This window comes from Neodiprion pinetum, chromosome 1 (assembly GCF_021155775.2).
Source record: "Neodiprion pinetum isolate iyNeoPine1 chromosome 1, iyNeoPine1.2, whole genome shotgun sequence".
Classification (NCBI taxonomy): Eukaryota; Metazoa; Arthropoda; class Insecta; order Hymenoptera; family Diprionidae; genus Neodiprion; species Neodiprion pinetum.
Window position 1 is genome coordinate 4,968,011 of NC_060232.1, and position 23,389 is coordinate 4,991,399.

General features: G+C 37.8%; 1 protein-coding gene and 1 long non-coding RNA gene across 2 annotated transcripts in view; both read right to left on the bottom strand.

Moving 5' to 3' along the window:
• Positions 1–23,389, bottom strand: part of Sesn (Sestrin) — a 126,459-nt gene that overhangs the window by 72,692 nt on the left and 30,378 nt on the right. The window contains exon 5 of the mRNA XM_046622978.2: positions 8,409–8,438. Within this exon, the coding sequence (XP_046478934.1) occupies positions 8,409–8,438 (30 nt within the window). The remainder of the gene's footprint in view (positions 1–8,408; positions 8,439–23,389) is intronic.
• Positions 12,318–22,402, bottom strand: LOC124217448 (uncharacterized). Its single transcript, XR_006882826.2, has 2 exons — positions 22,180–22,402; positions 12,318–12,464 (listed from the first exon to the last, which is right to left on the bottom strand). It is a non-coding gene; the product is annotated as an uncharacterized lncRNA (long non-coding RNA).

The window sequence follows — 23,389 nt, forward strand, 5'->3', positions numbered from 1 at the left end:
GGCCGGCCGGTTGGTTGTAACAACGCAAAGTCGAACGTAGAGATCGAAAATAAACAATTAACAAAATATATCGCTATTCACCTCCGACGTCGGTTGCAATTGGCTGAATATCAAGAACCGTACTCCGGAAAAGGATTCCTTTATGTCGTGAGAAAATAAAATGAAAATATAGAAAAACTCTAAACGGCTGCACCGATCCGATCCAAGGTTTGGTTTATTCTTAGCCACTGAACTAGACGCGTATCGTACGTATAGAGAAGAATTTCAACCTATTTCAATCATCTCGCACCGTCACGTTTATCTTTTTCTCTATTACGTTCGATTCCCGTCAGCTACAGCAAATAAGACAGAACGTGCATGTACGAGGTTGAAGTTGGTAAGGTTACTTCAACGATGCAAGTTTAAGAAAATCGTTACACACTTCGCAGCCTGAGAAATAAAAAAAAAAAAACATGTTCATACTTTGAAAAGCCAATTGCTTAAAAGTCGTTCTAAAATTGTACAACGATTTATTTATTCCACGACGTTTCGTTACGTCAACGTTACCAACTTCATCATGGTAAATATGTACGTGTAAATATGAGTTTGCTTACTCGAATCCAATCTTACTAATTAAATATTTCGCGTAGGAGTTTAACACATTGCAACGACGAAAGGATCATCGCGTCCTATTTCACTCGGCTAATTGTAAATCAGGTAGAGACCAGGTACGCCTGCGTACGATTCTCCGTCCGTCGGTTTCCCATTTTTTCCAACAGCACGCAACGGTGCACAAGTTCTGTAAACGCATATTACACACCAACGTAACGTTTGCTCAGTGAAAACAAAAGTAAAAGGAAAACGCGCAGTTTCTGTGTGCGTGGGAAACACGATGGAACAATCGCGTGTATTGGAACGAACGTATGCTCGTATAGTTGATAAACACGTACAACGGCTGTGAGTTAATAAAAATTCAGCATACCTTGGTTAAGCGATACAGACGATGGTCTGACTCATTGCCCGATCGATGCAAATACCCCCGACTTAACATCGTCGTCGTTATCGCGGACGAACGTCCGACTTATTTTCGTTTGTTGTTTTCGTTTTCCTTCTATGCTTCTATTTATATGTATATGCACGTACGTATTTCTTTTTCTTTTTTTTTTTTCCATTCAAATTTTAAAGAGAGAGGGTAGAAAAAACAGCGATGATAATAAAAGCAGCGACGTAGGCGTGAAAATTAACCGAAGTGAAAACGGATCTTTTCCTACATCGATTGAATTCAGAGATACGGTAGCGGATAAGAAATGTTGAAAATACAACGTCGCTTGTCGCACAACTGATACGGAAAATTTATCATTGCGAAACTGTGACGAAAATTAGTAACTTCTCTTCGTATCTAGTGGACGTTAGATTGTTTATACGTCGAACCGATGGAATATAAGCCGTGCATGTATGCAAGCTTTCAACGATTACGTAACCAGCTGACCTGCGCGTTATACCCTCGAGTTGGCTACTTTTTTTTTTCTTTTCTTTTCAATTTTAAATCCATATTTTTGTCACAATGACCCAAGTTTCGTGTTTCTCCTCCCGCGAGCCGTAATTTCTGCCTCTACACGTGTTACATACACGCGTATAGGACATAGGAGATGTTATTTCGTCCACCGATAATATTTTTGTACAAATAACACCGTAATCGCAATTCAACAATGCTCAACTAACGCGCGGCACGCAGTCGATCAACAGCCAATGCTGCAGCGGTGTTGTTTTACAAAAATTCAAATGCCGTTTGACCCTCGCCGATATCAGCGCATGAACTATAATCCAGAATGTGCGCGATGACGCGCTGTCGTGATTTTTACTCACTCACGCTTACGAATAAATCATACATGTTTGTATGTACCTGTATGTATTAGGTATACACGTATTGTATTAGACAGATACGATGAACAATTTATAGCCAAGCACTTGATTGAAAAAAGTTCGGCCCCGGCTCTGTGAAAAAAGGAGCAAAGCAAAGCAAAAAAAAAAAGACAAAAACGAAAAGATAGTCAATTACAACCAATTCGACGATAAATTCACCGTAGTGGAGGAATTAAAAAAAAAAAAAAAAATTATCTACGGAGGAGATAAAAAGAAAAAAAAGGCAACGATTTGATAGCGTAAAATTATTGATATGCTTCAAGTAAGAAACGTGTTCCAATCGTATATAATATACGTACCCATATACCATTGCACCATTCCTGTATAATGCATATGTATCATAGGTACATACGTATAATGCATTGTAGAGGAATTTGAAACGATCGATCGAGTGTATTGATCAGTTAGCGATCATCGCGCTGAACTGGGCCAGCAAAATAATGAAATCTATTACATACATCATATATATGTGGCACATCCGACGTATAATGTAACGTCAAGAGAAGAGAAAAGTTCACAAGGTTAATTACCTAATTAACGTAACATTACGGTCATATATCTGGTCTCCGTATCTTTCGTTTTCATTATTTTTCTCTCTCTTTCCCGTCATCTTCTTCTTCTAGGGCATTTTTAACCCATCCGCTACGTACACGTATATTATATTAGAGTGCACGTCACGCTTATACGCATCATTACTAAACGCATTTGTACGGTGACGATTATATGTGTGCATAAACGAGTCGCGTAAACAATCGCGATGAATGTAACTAGTGTGAAAAAAAATGTCTTATCCATTCGTCTATATATTCTTTTATACACAGGGCAGTCCGTATCATTTCGATCTGGCTCTGATCCTTGACCTCTCGTATTTGGAGCGCGATTTTTTATATGATTATTCTCACTTTGAAAGGCGCTCGGCGTTTTTTTCATATTCTAACGACGCGATTTCAATTTACTACAATTTTCCACAACCATGTTATTGATCGACACAATTTAAATATGTGAAGAAATTCTGAAAAATTGTGTATCAGGTATGAAAATTTTTAAGCTCAGAGCCAGAATGGGGAAATTTTTCATTATCACTGTTTTCAAGCTTTTTCCGAAAAAATGTCAACAAAAGTTAGAAGCGGGAGTCACTTTACCACAGATGATTGCTGAAACATTTTCATACGTCAGACCGGATTTTTGAATTTCTTTTTCACACCAGATTTCTTGTCTTCTTTATTTTGCCGATTAAAAAAAAAAAAAAAAATTGCAAATAGTAAAATTGTTTCGTAAGACGTGGAAAATTTTCAAAAAAACCACTAAAATCGGAGTTTCTCGATTTTCGTTGTACAGTAGAACCCCGAATTGTTGGCGCAAGACGCGTGTGCGCCGCCCGGCATGAATCAGGCCTGAAATTTGTCCTTGAATCGGTAATGGGAACAGGCGTAGAGTTTGGTCGAATGCTCTCCTGGCACTTTGGCGCCACCATGACACAAACACTTGAGCGATACTCGTGCGGGTGTATGATAAATGCGACTGGGAACGAAAATAACGCGGGTTATAGAAACGCGAAGGTCTTTCCGTCGTTTGAATTGTTTCGCATACCTTATGGGCATAATACACTCGGCACGCCGCCTTCTCTTCTCTATACAGATAATAACTTCGCCTCTCCTTCCTCGAGCGGATTCAATTGCCACATGGCGGTAACGAGGAGCTCTCATCCGCAACGTGTGAGAACTTGTTTGAAAATTTGCAAGAAAGAAAAAGCGTCAAAAATTAAATCGAAACGCGTGTTTAATAAGATGACGTAAATTTGCAGGGAAGGGACTATTAATTATTAACCAGAGATATGCAACTGTAACGACGTCGGATTTTCAAGGGATTCTTTGCCTGGCGGGAGACTTCAATTTTATTTTATTGATTTGAAAAAAAAAAGAAAAAAGAAAAGAAAAAGTTTCCATCATTTGTCTCCAAAGTACTTTTTTGTTCCAGTTTTTAATGACCGCGACAATTTATTACAAACCAGACGGACGTTTACAGTTTAAGTATGAAATCATCGTATAAAAGGTATGCACGTATTTTTGAACATATTTCACGTTCATTTTTGCTACAGTTTATAATCTACCGTTAAAATTAGAAATAGGCAATTAGTATGTCGATATAACACGAGAAGGAGATGAAACAATAAAAAAAAAAAAAAAAAGTATAAAAGATCCGGACTTCTTTTAGCATAAATTAAGCGTGAAAATCAGCTCGTATAATTAGAGAATACGAAAAGTCGAGGATACACGCAGATTGAAAAACGGATAATTATAATGACAAATTCGACCCGACCGAGAGCCGCTGTGATCTTAACTCGATCGGACTGTCTGACTTAAATCGTGTATAATTGGATTCGAGCGGATGATCGGTGCATCTCGGCAGCGGTGCTGCTGGTTATTATATCTCTCGCATCTAACCCACAAATGTTTCCACACCGGGTTCAAATTAATCAATATAATCGTGTGCTAAAAATATTCAAAAGTAAACCGGCTTGGACGTGAATATTTTACGCACGGAAAATGTGAAACAGAAGAATTATGTATACAACCAACACGGAAAGGAAACCGCGAACCGAAACCGACAGCAAACCTTTTAAAACGATTAGGTACGCTTTGAAACCCCATCCGAGTTTATCAGCGTTCCGAATAATTGCCGCTTCTTAAATTCGAGCACGCGCGTGCCTACAAAAAATAACCCTTAAAAGGAAGATGTTTTTTTTTTTGTTTTTTTTTTTTTTTTGTCTTTAATTATCCTTGCTTTTTCCCTTCCTCTCACGATCATCCGTGACTTGACCACCACTGCTGTTTACCACGGTGACACAGCCATAAACGACGACGAAGAGCGTAGTTAAATATATGCAACGATATAACACTTGCTAATTTATGCGACGAATGTTTGCGCGCGTGTGTCACGTGAGCAAATTCGGGCGCAATAAGCGCGTTTCTCTCAGACGAGCGAGGAATCTCGAGGTTTTTAGTATAGGTATGTATGTTCCGTACATGTGCAAGCGACGATATTTCGACAACATTTAGATAGGAGGTTTACACGCAGGCATGGAACACCGTTCGTGAATAGAAACGTAGAGGCATATGCGACACACGGATAATGTCGGTAGTTGTGTTTACGGGCGGTAAACAAGACTAAACATCAAGGCTGCGGAATAAACGTGTATTATTCTCTACGCATGTGTGTAGAGATGAATGATAAATCCCTCGTTGAATATGTGTGCATAATTGTACATGCGATACGTCTAATGATACCAGCGACATTCCGGCTCACCTTTAAAAAAAGAAGAAAAGAAAAGAAAAGAAATAAAAAAAAAAAACACAAAACAAAACAAAACCCCCGTTTTCCATTACGTTAAATTGCTGGTACGATTCTTCGTCCGACTTTGTCGATTAATCGTTAACTTAAATTTTTGCAAAAGAGACAAACACCGCGTGAATACGATCGAAGAAAGTCGAAATGAACGAGCGAATGGGGATGGTATGTAATGTATATTAATTTTACTTCAGACCTGCGATTATTTGAGATGCCGAAGGGATTTCTGACGTCTTTCGTAATATCTTACAGGCAACTTCTCTACTGTAATTAATATTTCGTCAGGTGTATAAGTTTTGTTTTTTTTTTTCCTTCTTTTTTTTTTTAAATTCAACCGGCTCGTCGTCCTCAAACTTTACACGCCTAACCGTGCCCAAATTGGGAAAATTGTTTTTGAAGAATCGAGATAAAAAATGCATAAAAAATGAAACGAACGCTAATTAATTCAACGCGAGGTGTACATAATATAAGTTATATGTACACAGACGTAATAAGCAGCAACCGAATTCATACTACGGCTAGACGACGCACAAGCTAGATGGCACAAAACCGCGTAGGACACGCGACGGTTTCCAAAATATTTGTGTCCCACTTTTGCATTTCGTTTCACGGCAGACGCGCGTGAGAAATCCGACGCCTCGAGTCTTTTGACGGTGTATAATTTTGTACACGTATCAGGGTCTCCCGTATTTAGGATGTTGACCAATTTTTTAACGCATACCATCCCCCCGAAAATCTTTATCAAATAATTAAAAACACATTTTCCTTAAAATACACGTAGTTCGGAAACATTGTCAATGGGTATGTATTTTATTGTAAGAGTAGATACGCCGCAAAATAATTCGTCGACACCCTAAATACGGTGCGCTCCAATACGTATATATATATACATCCGTATTATAATAAGAAAATCACATAAAACAACAACGAGTAAGAAGGAGAGAAAAGCAGAGAAAATTTATTCTTCTAAAAAACACAGCGTTGCGTAACGCGTATAAATATTGTACCTATTTACTACGAATATCAGACGTATCAGTTTCTTCTTCTACCATTTTTCCTCCGGACTCCTTTTTCCATCTATCTCGATTTTCCCAACATCGAACAGCGTCTCTTGATATTTCCAACCGTCGTCAAAGAATTGAAAAAGAATCGTCAATTCCGGTTCAATATTTACAGCGTTTACGGAATTTTCGCATTCGTTTCTCTTTCCCCTTTCTACCTTCTTCTCGGTTCGTTAATACGAACTCGTAGGATTGACCAATTTTTTCACGACTGGACAGAGGTTTTCTCTCATTATTCCGTTTTCAGTACCCTGCATTATAAAAATACCCGCATGTCTATTTTCCGCGTATAATACGTATATCGTAAATCCACGATTAGTGTAAGACACGATTGATTAACGATCGTGAATAAGATAAAAATCGCGTGTCTTTTCAATATACATATAATATATGCCTCATTCTTCGAGTTGATTGAATGAAATGAAAAGCGCGTGTACAATACCGTATTATAATATATATACCTATACCCATGCATGCATAATACACACGTATATTAAATACATACGGCAGCCGTAGACACCTGCGCAAGTAAATCATCCCGCAATGTTATTCACCCAGCGTATATGTAACGACCTCGTCCGTATCGAGTTCGATAAATTCTTACCAACAATATGCATATGTGTAGGTGGTTAAATCGTAAATGTATAACACGATACGTTAACCTCGATAATACACGTGCGTATCAAGAAACGCTGTGCATTCCAGCCAAAAATACGGCATGCATACTTTTGTCAAAGAAGCGTGCGTCTCGTTTCTCAAACAATTACGTTACCGCAGCTCTTAGATTTGTGAGATAAATATGAAACGTTGAAAATTATCAAACATCGCGTTTAAATAACTTTTCACGTATGGAATATCATCTCGCCTGCAAACGCAACCTCGTCGATTCACGTGCAATAACGAAACTTTTCCCCCGTTATTAGCAACGATTCACTACTTATAGATATCGTGTCAATTCGCATGGATTGTCGGGCGCGTTTATCACCTATGATACACTTGCACGCATCTGTGTAAAATGTTTGTATCTGCCCGCGCGTGCGCGTGTCCGTAGGTTCGCATTATAAGCGTGTATCTATTGACCTAGATTGCAGAGTGTATCTATTGCTGTTGTAATAAAGCAGCGACCGGTGGTACTTAAAGCTCGCTCACTCGCGCCCCATAACTTAAAACTTTTTTGTGGATATAATTTATCAATACTAGCTGAGACTCTGTTTTTCATTTTTTTTTTTTTTTTTTTTTTTTTGTTTTCCATTTATATTTATTCCATCGTCTTATGACTTAGCTGTGGAATCGAAAAAGCGGATTAAAACCGTTCACTCTCCGAAACTCGAGAGTTTGTAATGTATACAGTTAATTTATTTAAAAAAATGACCACGCCAAAACTGTTTTTACTGCAGAAGCCCGCTATAAAATAATTTTATTTATTTATTTATTTATTCATTTATTTATTCGTTAGATTTTAACGGCTGTTTCCTAACGCGCTGTCACACAATCTGGCAATTATTGCTATCGAGATTTATTGTACGAATAATTGTGATAAGACGAATTTGATCAACGCTAATGCGTTTAATCGTCTCGCAAGTTTACATTGTGGAACACAGTTGATGACAGGCAAAGATCGATCGATTCGCAAACCCGTATGTGTGTGTATTTTTAAAAAAAATTTTTTTTGCCTTTTGTCCATATTCTATAACCCGTTCGACGTTTTCCGTATCCGATAGATAAACGGGTGATTGAATTTTTTTTCTTCGCCGTTTGCTGCGGTATCGATGTCTAGGATCTCGTGTGCCTATTAATCGACGATAATCCCGTAATATCCAATTTCAATCCACCGGGTCGGTGCTTCGTTTAATCAAATCTCGAGACTAGTCGGTGTTGCGTTATGTATTCTATGGACGGGATTTTGCGACGGCGAAGATCGGAAATATCGGAAAGTTGGATTATAATCGCGATTCTTTGCTAAAAGGCGAGAAAAAATGTTCACAAAACTTCCGGGCGAAGGTTTGATCGTTGCATTGCAAAAACGTGTAATTGGGTTAAGAGGAATTTTTGATTTTGATGTATTTTTTTTTTTTTTATTTTTTTTTTTGCACTCACCCTATCATCGTGATTTCCCAGATCCGGTAGCTGAAACACAAAAGAAAAAGCACAGGGTTAGATCGATTGGTAAAATGTGGAAGATCGAAAATTTTACCGTCTACACCGTTTTTTTTTTATTTACAATCGCAACGTATTGCGTGCAAATGGTATTTGAAAGGGTGCAGCTTGAAGAGAGAAAATCTTAGAGAATAATATTAAAATAAAGCTAAGTACGGACGCGTTGTAAATTGTAAAATTGAGTCTCACATTAAAATTTTCTCGCCCTGATTGTGCACTGTGTACGAGAAGAATAAAAATTCAAAATACCGAACGAACGAATATAGTCCAAGCGAACAATCCAATCTTCTATCGCGTTGTAAAGGAGACAGAAAAAATATAATGAAATAAGATCCAATAAGAAGAAAACACACGAAACAAAACGACGCGAGTCAATTATATCTGCATTTTCCCCACACCTACGCAAGCTTTACACGATGTTGTGCTACAAAAGCGACAGTTATTTCCGAGAACAAGCGATATTAATTATCGTCAAGTATATTAGTACATGGTAGATGGTAAAATAGGGTAAGTAAAACAGAGAAGGGGCTTATAAGCGCGGACAAATGTCTGAAAATTTTCGTTCGACCACCATTCTGTCTATGCCTATGTACCATAAATATCATTTAAATAAATAAATTGGAAGATCGTAGGCAAACGCTATTATGCAGATAGACATGGATTCGTACAATAATGAGCGGGAAGAAGAAAGAAAAAAATTATACGAAATATAAGCGCTTCCTCGTGTGTCTAAAATATGTTACAACTAAACCTACGTATGAGGTGAATGTGCCTTGGATACATGAAACGATCGATATCGCAATATTCTAATTAAATATCGGGATGCGGCTTATTGTTAAACGCGGTGAAACAAAATCAAAATAATAAATCAATCGATTGCCGCAATCTGTATTTAATGAAAAACGTTTCATTCTCAGACGTTACAGGCGACAAAATATTTGTACAGAAATGTGTTGGGCGGCGAGAAGGGGGAGGGCGATTGAACAAATAAACGCGTGAAAGCAGTCTATGCAATCAACCCAGCAGCTGCAACATTGTACTTATGTTGAAATGTGTATTCATATACCAAACACTCGGGTGTCAATTTACACGCGCAACGTCAATATAAGAGGGTATATATGTACTTGTAAGTCGGCTTATGCAACCTTGGATAGTCGATCATCTTGCAGTTATCAAGAGTGCTTTTGTCGTTTCGTTTGTTGTTTTTTACCGCTCTTCTTTTTTTTCTGGTCGTTCTTTGTTTTCAAGTCCGTAACAGCGACATCTCGAAGTAAGACTGTCGAACTTTGTCGGTAAGACTTCGATCGATAAGCAAAAAAACCGCCGTTCTTACCGACGAGGGAAAACTTACTAACTGCGAAGTTTGAATTATCATCACACGACTCGGAAATCATTTGTATCGGCTGTTTGTTTCTTTTTTTTTTTTTTGTAGAATATGTAAAGCCGCTTTACATGCATGAATATTTATTTACAGAAATGGTAGCAAAAGATTTTCATTTTACGCGAAATTTGGTGAACCTTTCTCGTTTTTTCTTTTTTTTTTCAATTTTTAACTCCAACTTTCATTAAAATACCGTAATCCTTTGATCGTGCAAACATCAAGCCTCAATATCGGCACTTGTGTGCCGCGAGATTACAAATTAAAATTACTAAATCGAAGCGAATTGAATTCGGGGCGGCGCAAACCAGTTTCAAAATAATTTCCGGTGTGAATAATAATGATTGTTGTGCAGCAGCGCGGAGATGAGAGTTTTTGCAAGAGGAAGTATATATACTTATATGCATGCGCCTGTACAGAATCTTTCCGTATATTATTTACCTACGTATATATAATATTTTATAGAAACTGGAATATTCCGTGCGACTTTCATTTAATTTCATCGGATTTTTAGTTTTCTCGTATATGATGTTTTGTAATTATTAAAATTTCACATTCTTCAACAATTGAGTCAAATGCTTTCAAAATTTCTGTACACGGTATTTCTGAAAACAGATAACCGATCATTGTACGCAGGTGCACATATGTTATGCAGCTATACCTGAGAAATTAAATTTATTCAATAATTTACACTTATTGTCAGAGTTTTTATTAAAAAATATATTTACACTTGTCATTTGATTGCTTAATTTTAATCCAACAACTAATACGTTCGATATGCGGATACATAAATTTACGAAATACTTTTCTTGAGACAATTTTACAGTACGTTTATCGTAATATTAATACCCATAAATCCCTGCAAATTCCCGTCAGGATAATTATACATACGTATGTATAATATTTATACATTCATTGGTATAAAACGTTACCTTCGATATAACAACAAAATATTCGCAATATCATTACCGTACACATTGCTGCATTCGGCAATTGAATTTGCACGATCCGCGACACGCGATCATTTTAATGCTTCTTCGGCAAATTTAGTTATTATTTTACCGTCGTCGAGGCTACGCCGGAAGCCAAATAGGCGCTCATAATGATAATGATCGGTTCGCCTTCTAAATTGCAATTCGTATAATACGTATATAATGTATATGCGTAAACACAAATTACAATTTCACAGAGAGAAATGTAAATTTTATCATCAGATAGGATTCCGAATCCCCGAGAATTTGAAACTTGAAATCGACGTTGTCCGATTTGCGGTTTCAAGATTCACCGTCAAAATAAAACGAGTTATACGCGAATTCTAAACCCTCCTCGTGGAAATAAAAAAAAAAAAAAGAAAATGCTGCATCCGTGCGTACGGATACAATTTCCATTGCTTGAAAGTTCGTAGTAAAGTACGCGTTTCGTGAGGAACGAAGCGAGCAATAAGCAATAACGGGAATAAGAAGGGTTTGCAAAGTTGCAGAGAACATACCTGTATAACATATACCTTACATTACACGCAGAGTAAGCAAAGAATTTTCTCCACCTATAGAGAGGGAGGGAAATAAATTCGATTTATCGTTATTTCGCGAGAGCTTTATGCTTATAATATATCCAGCTGCCCCGAGGAATGATAGACTTGAAAGTATTCTCAAAAATGAGCTTTCAACAGCTCGTCGTGCTTTCAGCCTGGCGAAAATCGTACGCAAATCATATAATTCCGATCACCTTGTTCAGCGAATCACTTCGCAAAAGTTTTCGGCCGCAGAGAAACATCGTTCAATCGTAAACCCGCGATGAGAGAATTTCGCATCGCATTTCGCAGGATCGTGATAAAAAAATTCTGATTTTCAAAATTTCTCCTTCGTCGTTCGTCTTTTTCCGTCACTTCCGTTTCTTTTTCTCTCCGTCTTTCCTTCTTCCCCTTTTACTGTCCTTTCGTTAACCCCCGATCAAGAGCCAGGGCAGAATAACCGTGACGCAAATAGCGGCGACACAGCTCGCGCACATCGCCAATGGGCTTGCAGCCGGTTCCGCAGATTCGTTGCCCTCAATAATCAGCTCCTCGTCCCGTTCGAATTCGCGGATTTCAACGTCGCACCTGAACCTAACTCGACCCGATCTCAGGTGAGTGCTGTCCCTGCGTAGAAAAAGAGAAGAACCCTTTCTGTCCAACTTCCAGCCCGGTTCCTGAAGCAGCATTCTGCTAATCATCCTTGGAAACGGTTGTGAATTACCTTTTCTCGTTCGGCTTATCAAATATTTCCTCAAAGCTTACAGTCTCGGCCTTTCGAGATAAGATTTTCCGTAAGTTGTTCAAATTTTTTTTTATCTTTCGCTTTTCTATTCCCTGTTCCCTCGTCTTGTTCTTCTTCTTCTTCTTCTTCTTTTGATATATTCTTATCGAAGTCAGGGAGTTGAAAAGAGATCTCCTCGACCACGGTGAAGAGGGGGAGAAATTTTTTCTCAGTATACAATGGACAAGTCAGTCTTCATAAATGACTGATAATTATAAGGCTCAGACTTTCTTTTTTCATATAATATGACGCTCGTTCCTCCTATCGTCTCTTTTTCTTCTTCTTCGTCTTTCTTTATCTCGGTTATAGGCGATACGGCGCTGCCTGAAAAATAAAACATATCACACTGTCAGATTTAGAACGTATTTACCGAAACTATACTATAATAATAAGATGATTCTTTACCCATGAGATAACTTTTGTAACATTACAAGAGCGTGTACATGTTCAACCGGACTGAGAATCAAGCACGTTTTTCGTCGGTTCGAATAACAGAAATCGTTTCGTGCGTTGAAAAGAGAAGAGAAAAATAAAAGGAAAGGAAATCTCAAAGTACAGGTTCACAAACGTCAAAGAGTAATTAGCATACGACAAATAAAGTGGCAGCAGATTCGCACGCTGAGTAATACAAAATATATAACGTATAATAAAAAGCTCCGGGGTCAAAGATTACACGGCGATAACGGGTCGAAGCTCATTTTAATATATGTATTATACACGCGTGTACACAATCGCATCGGGAATTGACGTGTACAGGCGTAACGTAGAAATTGATGCTGAGAAACATTCAATTCACCGACCCGATTACACGACCTTTCAACTCTGCAGCAGCAGCGGCGGCAGCGGAATATTGTATACGTATATAACAACAATATGGAGTAGAATAAAATAAACAAGCGTCGTCGATCAGCGTCAGCACGAGAGAGAATCCATCCTCGGTATTTGCCAAGGGAGAATTAGGAGTTAGAAATGACGGGGATCGAGCGATTTTGCTTCCCGTTCACCTTTCGTCAATTTCGTAAAATCACTCCACACTGCGGTGGCTCGGTTACAACTTGTATTAAAATAAAATATCCCCACCCTGCGAGTGCCATGCATTTTCTCCTTCGACTGTTTCAACTTTGATTAGTTATAGGTTGAAGTAGGTTATTACACGAAAAAAAAGCGCAAGTGATAAGTGCGTCGAGTTAAATAATTGATAAGTATGGATACATTACTCTTCTTATTTCATAGCTTTCCTTCTTTTTGCTACGTACAACATATCCGCGCGTATGTTCCTGATGCGAAAATGTGCACGAACGACGGTAAAAATTTGGTGAAACCGAACTACTTGGATGACTCGCGTTATTGCCTCTAACGCCATTCATTAAGCACAGGAATTCGAATAACGCGAAGTCTAAAGGTAAAAAAGTTTCGGAATACGTAGCAAAGTCCGTTTCGCGACGTTGTCGATTTTTGCGGTTGCTTCTTACGTTGTATTTATTTTATTTTCATTTTCTGTTACTGCCGGCTTGACGTTCGTTTTACCGCAGCTGTTACATATATACCCGCAACGTACACGACGTGCAGCAGAGGCGAATCTTCGTTATAAAAACGAAGGTGCAAAAACCTTGCGGAAAAGTACTCGCTATACGTAAAACGTCGTGATCATTAGAATTTCAAATTGGCAACGTATGTTCGTTACGGAGCCGGATGGCCGCGGGCGCCCGCATAATGATATCTCATGCGAAATAAAACGAACGAACGATTCCCGTACAATTCCATCGGACGATAATGGAAATTGGAGGGAATTAGAGTGAAGAATGAAGAAAGCGCGTGGTTAATTTTTTAATAATAAAAAATCGCCGGGATGAAATATTTTTATTGCATATTCGTGTCTTTTTTTGTTTAATTCGCCTCGCAACGCGTGGTAATTACACGTGACACGTACTAACATGCGCGAGGAGAAAAATCATCTTCGGAACCCAATAAAAAGTGGAAAATAATATGTATACAATGAAGTTGTGCATATTACAAATAATAATCTCCGTGCATTGTCGGAGGGTTCGTGACGAATAAACAAAAGTAGGTAATACTTGTTTATCATCGCGCAGCTCAAGCCGGGCCGTCATTTTTCAGTGCACAGTTTATTATCTGTGTATAACATTGTACATATTGTAATCGAAAATACTACACTCAACTTTTGCCTCGAGAAAGGTTGTGAAAGTGACGAAGCGAGAATGGAAATGACAATACGCAGAAATACACGGATAGAAGAAAAAAAAACGACAACAAATTTTACTAATTTTTGGAAAAAAAACATACCTACGTCACCTATATTTTTTACTAGAAAATTTAGCAGATTTGAATATGCACACAGTGACTTTCAGTGTTTCTAGGGACAGATTCTACATTTTACGAAATATATTTTAGCAAAAAACTTGACAAGTTTCCCACTTTTCCTTCAGATTTGATTAGAAATCTGCTCTTTTATTCTCTCCGTCTAACTTTAATGCAGCTGTATTATACGTTGTACGAGGAAAAACGATAGGAATAAAAAAGAAGATTGCAACAACGACGTTATACCGAAACGGAGTCGATAAAACGACACCTGAATGTATCCCTAGGCGGAATAATTATCAACCTCCTTCCATGCGCGTTTTGTTACATGTATTGTATGATACTTTCACCTGTACTTTCGCAACCTTGAAAATATAGGAAACGTTAATTTAGCAACGCCGATGCGTCGTTGAATTAATTGTAACGTACACTTGATACAGAAGACGTATCGCACCTATCATGATTTTATCAATTCCATATTTTTCGTCACTTGTACCCTTTTCACACTAACCCCCTCAATTCTCTCACGGAGAGTAATTTTCCACGTGAGGAAGAAAATACAAAATTTCCAGGACACATAGCCGAGTTCGTACGAGCAGCAAACGAATAACAAAGGCGAAAAAATTAATATAATTTAATTAGAATAATATTATCAATCAATGATCGAACATTGAATTCTAAAGACGATAAACTTTAGCCGTCTGTGGTATAAAAAAAAAATTATTAATTTACACACAACGAAAATATATATTTCTATTCCCTCGCAGGATAAAAAAATTATCGTATCTCGAATGAATTGTTATAAGAATTTACATCTTGAAAAAGTATATCGCCGGTGTGTATAAATTTTCCCCGAGGGTTAAAGATGCGGTTTCGACGCTTGGCAGGCTCGAATTATTATTTAAATCAGAGAAGGAATTTAAATTTCAAACGATATTCAACGTGAAATTATATTACACGTCTAGAGCCCCGGCGTAGGCATTATTTCGAGGAGTGAATTGTACGAGCCGCGTAGACTGTCGAGACTCTCTCCTCAAATACTCTGCGGCAACTTGTAAAAAAGACTCCCCGTTCAACTGACGAAGTGACAAAATTCAAAAGTTATGCAATAAACGCAACAATCATCGCGTCACGTTTTTAATGAAAAAACTAACCGTCGCGTTGATGTTATTCGGTAAATCAATATTTCCACCAACCGCGTGTACGTTCAACTGTAAACTGCAGCGCGTATTAACATTTGTTTATTCGCGTTCATCGCGTAACGCGAAACGATCCAACCTAGTCGAGAAAAAGGACTTGCAGACTTGAATTGCCTGTAGCGGGCGGCGTGGAAGCTTGCAGAGTTCTGTTTTCGGACTGAAGAATTTAATTAAAGAGCTTAAACGTTCACCGTCTGTCTACAACGGACTAGGAAAATATTCGAATATGAAACTCGGCTCTCTCACCTGCGACGTAAAGCTTTGAGCTTTCCGGAGGGTGAGGTATAATACATACATACACGGGTTATATAATTCGTCCTCGTTGAAAGGAAATAGCTCGCGATTAAATCGGTAAATAAATGAAGGAACGAAATTTCGCGTCGTAAAGTTTTTCATCCTCGATTTTAAAACATGTTTTACACGTATAAATTGCAATTGTATGTTTAATACATCTGATACGGTATAATTCGCGACGATATTAAGAGAAACTGTTAGAAAAGAAAGTCGATTACGTACCTACGTATATTGCAAAGGCTTCGAAGAAATTTTTACCCATTTAACAGTGAAAAAGTAAAATTCGAAAATTTTATTCTCAGTACACGAATTCCTGCATATATGTATATGTACTTCTATCGCATGAATGTGCATATGTATGTATGTGTATTGTGTATAGTGCGCGATGTGGCAAAACGAGATAGGATTGTCTCAAAAAGAGCTCAATAGAGAGCCGAGTGAATTGGATCTTGCAGATGCAGAGGAGAGGAAGAGAGGAAACGAGGGAGGTGGGAAGGAAGGAGGGAAAGCAGAAGTGGAGACGCGAATTTGAGTCGCTTCGAGAGAAGATTGACTGCAGCCTTGCTTTCCCGGATTTTTCCACCATTAAATATGAATAACTCAGATATATTTATATATTATTATTATTTATATAATAAGAAAAATTTTTCACTCTCTTCTTCTAAACTCACAATTATATTTATAAAGGCATGTATGACAAGAATATTGTCAAATTTTTGCTAGATTTTTCTTCACTTGCAATTTTGTTTTTCTTCTTCTTCTTTCTCACCTAGCTATACATATATATATTTTTATTTATATATATTTATACATAAATGTAACGCAATTAGACACGCAACCTCGACACGCAGATTTCAACAAACATTGTCGTATAAACGGTATCATTATCCTTTGCTGAATAATAATCCAACATACTCCTGCTGTATGATTATAACAATCTGGTCGATGACAATGTGAACATTATGACGTCACGCTAATTCAACTGTCTATATATCTTTGTTAATAAACGTGGAGATGAAAAAAGAAAAAAATTCTTGTCGATTAATCTTCGACGTTTTACCCGACGCACCTAATGGATTCTTTGATTCAACGACCCAATTGACACAACACAGTTTACAGAATACGCATGTAATTTATGTTAAATTCTATACGGCAGTGGTATTTTTCACATAATTTTCATTATCGTCGATTACCGTTACAGTTGCGTTGTACCGCCAGCACCGTTACAAACGTATGCACGCACTAAACCTGTACATTATTACATCTATAGACGGTGCACGGTCTGTAATTATTGAGGTTAAGTGGTCTAAGATCGATCCATAAGGCCACTTAAACGCTAGACTCTGTACGTATCACGCGAGATATAGGTTCACATGACGTCGGGAGAGATGGAATCTGTCGCGAAAAAGACGAAAAGATGAGAGAGAAATGATAATGAAAACTATTAAGGAAAAATTGCTTCGTCGATAAATTATAAATAATAGAAATCGTGGACAGATCCGGTTAACTTGTGACTGACGATAAGGAATTAACGAGAAAATAAAGATACGTTTACTCCGAATGGACGTATAATCGAGATAAAGAGAATAAAAAAATTAATTCATAAAATACACGCGTTACTTTTTTTCTTTTTTTTTTTAACTAGGCATGAATATAGGATCGAAAAATAGATCTCGTTACGATTACGATACGATGAAATATACATACATATATATATATATATAAATCTGCGAGGAGTTTCGTAGAGGAAGACGATCGTTTTTATAACGTCGCTCGTCGAGATATTGAAAAACCATTAGAGTAACGAGACGGAATATTCCGTTAGCTGAGTATATAAAATACGCGTATATACCTTCGTACATCTTTGAGTTGGCGGTAGAGAGTATAAACGAAACTTACAATCACGCGTACGAGGAATGTTGCGAAACGTTGTTACAGCAATAGCGAGTAGGTGAAAATTGATTTGGCCCTGAAAGGAACATCTTATCGTGTGGAATTTCGAATTAAACTTGACCCTGACCAAGGAATTATTATTCCTTATCACCTTATTATATTATTATACACGCTAGGAGATAGCGTTAGGTGAGTAAACACGTGTCGATACGTAGTACGTAAGTAAACCTGGTTCAAGCGCGTTCGTAGATTATAATTCTTTGCGGAACGAATGTAAGAATAATGCGGTATAACCGACGAAATTGAATAACCTTACAAATTTACTGCAAATATACCTGAATTATACGTAATATTACGATCTGTATGCACAAATGCAGTTTACAATTTACAAGTAATAAGTATAAGATTGACGATGTGAAGCTAAGGTTAACGATTAGAAATTTTTTCATTCCTATGCTAAATTTCTGCAACAATATAAGCGTATGGTATGATAAATAAAAAAAAAATGTGTTATCCTTGACTCTTATACGACGCACTATCTCTCTCTATATGTAGAGTGTACATGTATAGGTTTGCATTAGTTTTGCGCTTTGTTCCGAGATCACGTATATAACAGCTGTTTAATTGTTAAACATGAAATGCGAAGCGAGCAATGCTGCAAAGTGCAAGAGAGAGAAAAAAAAAAAGAAAGATTAAACAAACGAATGAAACGATATAAAATCTGGCAATACTCTCGACATCCGTTATGTACTGTTACATAAAATGAGATAACGTTCAAATGACCGGAAATAACCGTTCGACGAACGAAAGTTTAAACCGCGTAATCTGACGATTAATAAATCGATCTTGCGATGATAAATGCGCAATTACTCGATGTGTTGTAAATATAAGTTACGTGTATCTACGGTGGGGGGACAACACACCTTGTGTCATCGATTTGCGGAATAAATAATCGCTCGATCACTTATTATCACTACGAGCACTAAATAACAATATTATAAAGCAGGTATGCGAAAACAGATCGGAGATTGAAATTGTCGCGCATCGATTCCTAAAAGATTTACACCCCGCACGTACGTATTAATGAAATTTCCAGACAATTAGGTCGTCGTTTTTTTTTCAACGTTGTTTTTCTTTCTTTCTCTTTTTTTTTTCTTAACGTATTGCTAATTGCACGCAGAGTTTGCACGTGCAATAAAGATTGCGCGAGACAAATGAATGACGGTGTCCGACTTTTATAAAGTAATCAATCCGAACCGTGATTAACAGTGAATTGATTTATGTACATGCGATTGATGGATCGGGGTGTTGAAAAGCCTCGTAACGCAAACGAGAAGATTTTTAAGAGTCAAACCGCATTCGAATTATCAGGAAAAACGAATTTCTCTTTAATTTTTCATAATATCAATTTTAACAGCCAACATCGCGTGACTCGATTTATACATATTATACATAACATATTATAATAAGATACGAAAATTTGTTAAAATCATAAATTATACTTCTTCCCCATATTGTTATATTGTATAAGATGTGTACGAACGAACTTACTGTAAATAGGTATCGAAGTTGAGAGAGAGAGAGAGAGAGAGAGAAAATCCTAAAATTTGAAAATAGCCACAATAACGATAGAAGAAAATACGAGTAATTAATAAGCGAATAAATGAGGAGGTGCTAACGAAACAAGAAACCATGAGCAAAACGCCAACAGCTATACGATCGATTGTAATCAGCCTAAGAACCAACCTACGCTTGTAAAGGCAAAGGTGTATGATATCCCTATGTCGCATGTAACGCGTATGTGTAAGTGTACTTTTTGAAAATGAGCCTCCGTCACGCGAATCGTGAGGGATATAATTTATGAATGTCGGTACTGAACGGCGTAGTGTGTAATACGATGAAAAGTAAAGCAGAATCGAGTAACAGAAAAAACTAGCCCGCACCCTTGACGGGAAAGAAAAAAAATAATAAAATGAGAACGTAATCGAGTAGTTGAAAATCACAGACGTCTAATTATACAGGAGCGAGGGAATATTTTTTGTACCCGAAATTCGTACGTTGGGCAGCAAGTAATTTAGTAATTTAAAGAGTGGAACTTGGTCGACAAAAATCGATGTTTTTATTTTTTTTTTTTTCATTTGTCACAAATCGCGCAACTATTGCTCCGAAATTGTGGATCGTGCGACAAAAAAGTTACAGAATTATTTTGTACAGATTTTTATCACCTTTATTTTCATACCGAACTATTTTGGCCGTACGATTATGAGAAAACGAGATATTGGCGTAAAAACAAATTGTTGCACTTTTACGTCGTCGCCGGAAATCGTTCCCGACCTTCCTAACGGCACCCCGATAAACCATTTAAAACGACAAAACCTTTACCAACATTTTTTTAACGATTTTTATTGATTTTATCGCTCTGCCGCGTATTTATTTCTTTAAGGTCACGTGGTATTCCTACCTTTACCGACCGAGTAAACTCACCCTTTTTCTTCCTATGTCAAACAAACGAACGAACTGAAAGGGTCGACATTTCGACGGTGCGTCACTTTTTCGTAACTAAACTCAAGAGCGAGATGCATCGTAGAAATTTGAACCCCTTCCGTTAGTTTGTTTATTTAATGTAGGAAGAAAAAGAGCGAGTTTGCGGGGTCGGTAAAGGGATAGGAGTACTAGATGACCTTACAGTTATACAGGTAAATCGAACGTAATTCCCGATTGATTTATGCACTACGTATATCGTTTCATTGGCGCATACGATGCATCAGCGACGTGTTGCACTTTGTACCTTATATTGTGCGTACTTTCATAAATGCACCGTTTATCCGGACTCTGAACTTACGGCGACGCAAAACATGTGGAGTATTTTTTTTTAATGAAATATTTTGCGGTTGGATGTTAAGGTACCCAAGTGAATACAGAAAACGACAAAATTTATGCGGAAGGAGCCGGAAAAAAAAATGCAAACCGTTTTACGTCTTGAAAATGACACGAAATTATCGTTATTGTTGTTACTCTAACGTGTTGAACCGCAGGTTCTACTAATTCGATAAGAACATGCGGACAAACATGTTACACACGGAATTTGACGTGCGTTCGACGATAATTAATGTGAAATATATTTTAACATCGCGTTGACAAATAACAATCCTGCGTGACTGTTCATTCGCACGCGGATCGATGCTTCGAGTTTCTTATTACATACGCAGAGGATTGATCGAGATGCGCAACAGCTGCTGCCGCCTTGGACACGAGGCTTAATAATACAATCGACGATGCCGGGTCGATTCTACCCACGTGTTTTGCGAACTGATTTACTCCCTGACACCACGTGCCAACGATATATAATAATAGACAAATCTCTTGCAACAGATATTTCTTACACCGCGGGTTATCATTTCTTTACATTAATTTATTTTAAACGAATAGAAAAGCTTTCCCCACACGCCGAGATCTCAGAGTTTGATGAAAAGTTTGACTTTGAATTATTTTCAATATTATATTAATACCTAAAATACATTACGAAAATCGCATGTTAGGGTACAGGCAGGACTGAATTTATGCGAGAAAATCCGACCTAATACTCGACCGTACGTTGAGTCAGCGAGTTTCGAGAGCTTGCGGAGAGTTCAAAGTTTGAAACGATGAATAAAATAAGGAGATAAAGACAAAGAAAACGACCGTGAAACGTTTTTGGGTGAAAAAATAAATCGTGCACGAAACGTTGGACCCGGTTTCAAAAAAAACTTGAATTTCGATTCAGCTTCGCTTCCCGCGGAAAAGATGTAACGTGCGAATCAATAAAAGCAACAGCGTGAAAAAATATCAATGTCAAAAAACTCGCTGCAAAAGTGGAAAAAAAAAATAAAAACAAAAGGCGTTCTAATATACAATAACCAACGCGCAGAGAAATTCGATCCGAAAGGAGAAGTCGGGAGCAAAGATTCGCGTTTCGATTTCAATAAACATCCTATCCCGGTGAGCGTTAATTGAATGAGAAAAATAATGGAAGAGGAACGGGAGTACAAGGACGAAGAAAAAAAAAAACAAAACGAGGATCTAGAATAAGATATCGATACCAAAATCCGCAAACATTGAAAACCGATACTGTTTCAACGGTTCAGCTTCAAGGGACGATCACGATAATATTACAGTTACCCCGCCATTTTGTCTTTTTCTTTTCTTTCTTTCTTTCGAATTTTGTATCCCCATTGCATACATACAGTATACGCGTGTAATATTTTTAATTCCAATTTGATCCCAAATCCCAAAAATTGCAGATGCCAAAAATTAGAGTAGAAGTTGATTCGATTTCCTTGCAAAAATATACTCACTGAAATTAACAACGTTACAATGCTAACGTGTCGATTGTCGCGTGGGCGGCAGAACGGAGATCACAACAAAGATCACTGAGTCGACGAGCGCTGACATGCGAATCCTTATCCTTATCCTTATCCTCCGAACTTGACGAAGTAAAACGAAGACGAAGCTAGTCGGGAACCGAATCGAACCGAAACGAAGCGTCGCGGTGCGCGTTCAGCGTGCCAATGATGGGATTCTAGGACGAACCGACAAATGCGTACTCCCCTCCCCTCACCGCCGCAAAACCCCTCCCGCCGTCATCCTCCTCCTCCCCCTCCTCCTCCTTTACCCCCCACCCCAGCCTTTGATCCGTTGACGTCGGCGTCGCGACGATAAAATTTGACGCGCCCACGCTGTGATTGACCGGTTTCTCTTCGGGCCGAGATGCGATTAGGCCAAAGACGGTTTGCGCGGCCACGCGAACGGCTGCTTTCAGAGACGAGCCTCTTTTTTATTCCTTCAACATGTACGTACAGATATGAACGTTGGGGAAACTCGTGCCGCTGAATTTATCGGCTGCGAAGATAATATTGTGTACAGTGCTGATGCGAGAATGCAGAAAAGTGGGAAAATAATTACGAACGAACAAAACTAGCTGCGCGATTAAAGAAAAATTGTTAATATCCGGTTTATTTTTTTTTTTTTTTTTTTTTTTTTTTTTTTTTTTAAGTTTCTTAATTTTTAATTTCTTCTTATTTTACTATTATCGAAACTGCACACGCATCGAATTTTCTGTACCGTAATGTAACATTGGAATAGTGTAAGCAGCCGGCGAGGCAATTGATTTTTTTTTTTTTTTCTTTCTTATCTCTACTTGTAACAAAAGTTTTCTTCTGTTAATAGATCAGCATTATTTACCGTATGTGTATAATATGAAGACGTTTTCCGTTGCTGGCATTGTATTACACGATTCGCACGTAAGTGAAACGTGCATTTTTTTTGCTGCTGGCTGGACAAACTCGACTTGCTGCGTCTGCAGAGCGTTGAACTTTTTTTTTTTGCTTTTTCTTTTCCTATTGCAACGAGACTTTTTATTCATCGAGTCTCGTGATTCATCGGATGCAAATTATGCAATTTAATTGCTAGTCAGAAATGGTACGAATACACAGTGTATATGCGTATGTGCATACATGCATATTTATATAGAGAAATAGAGAAAGTAGAAAAGAATATAAGGAAAAT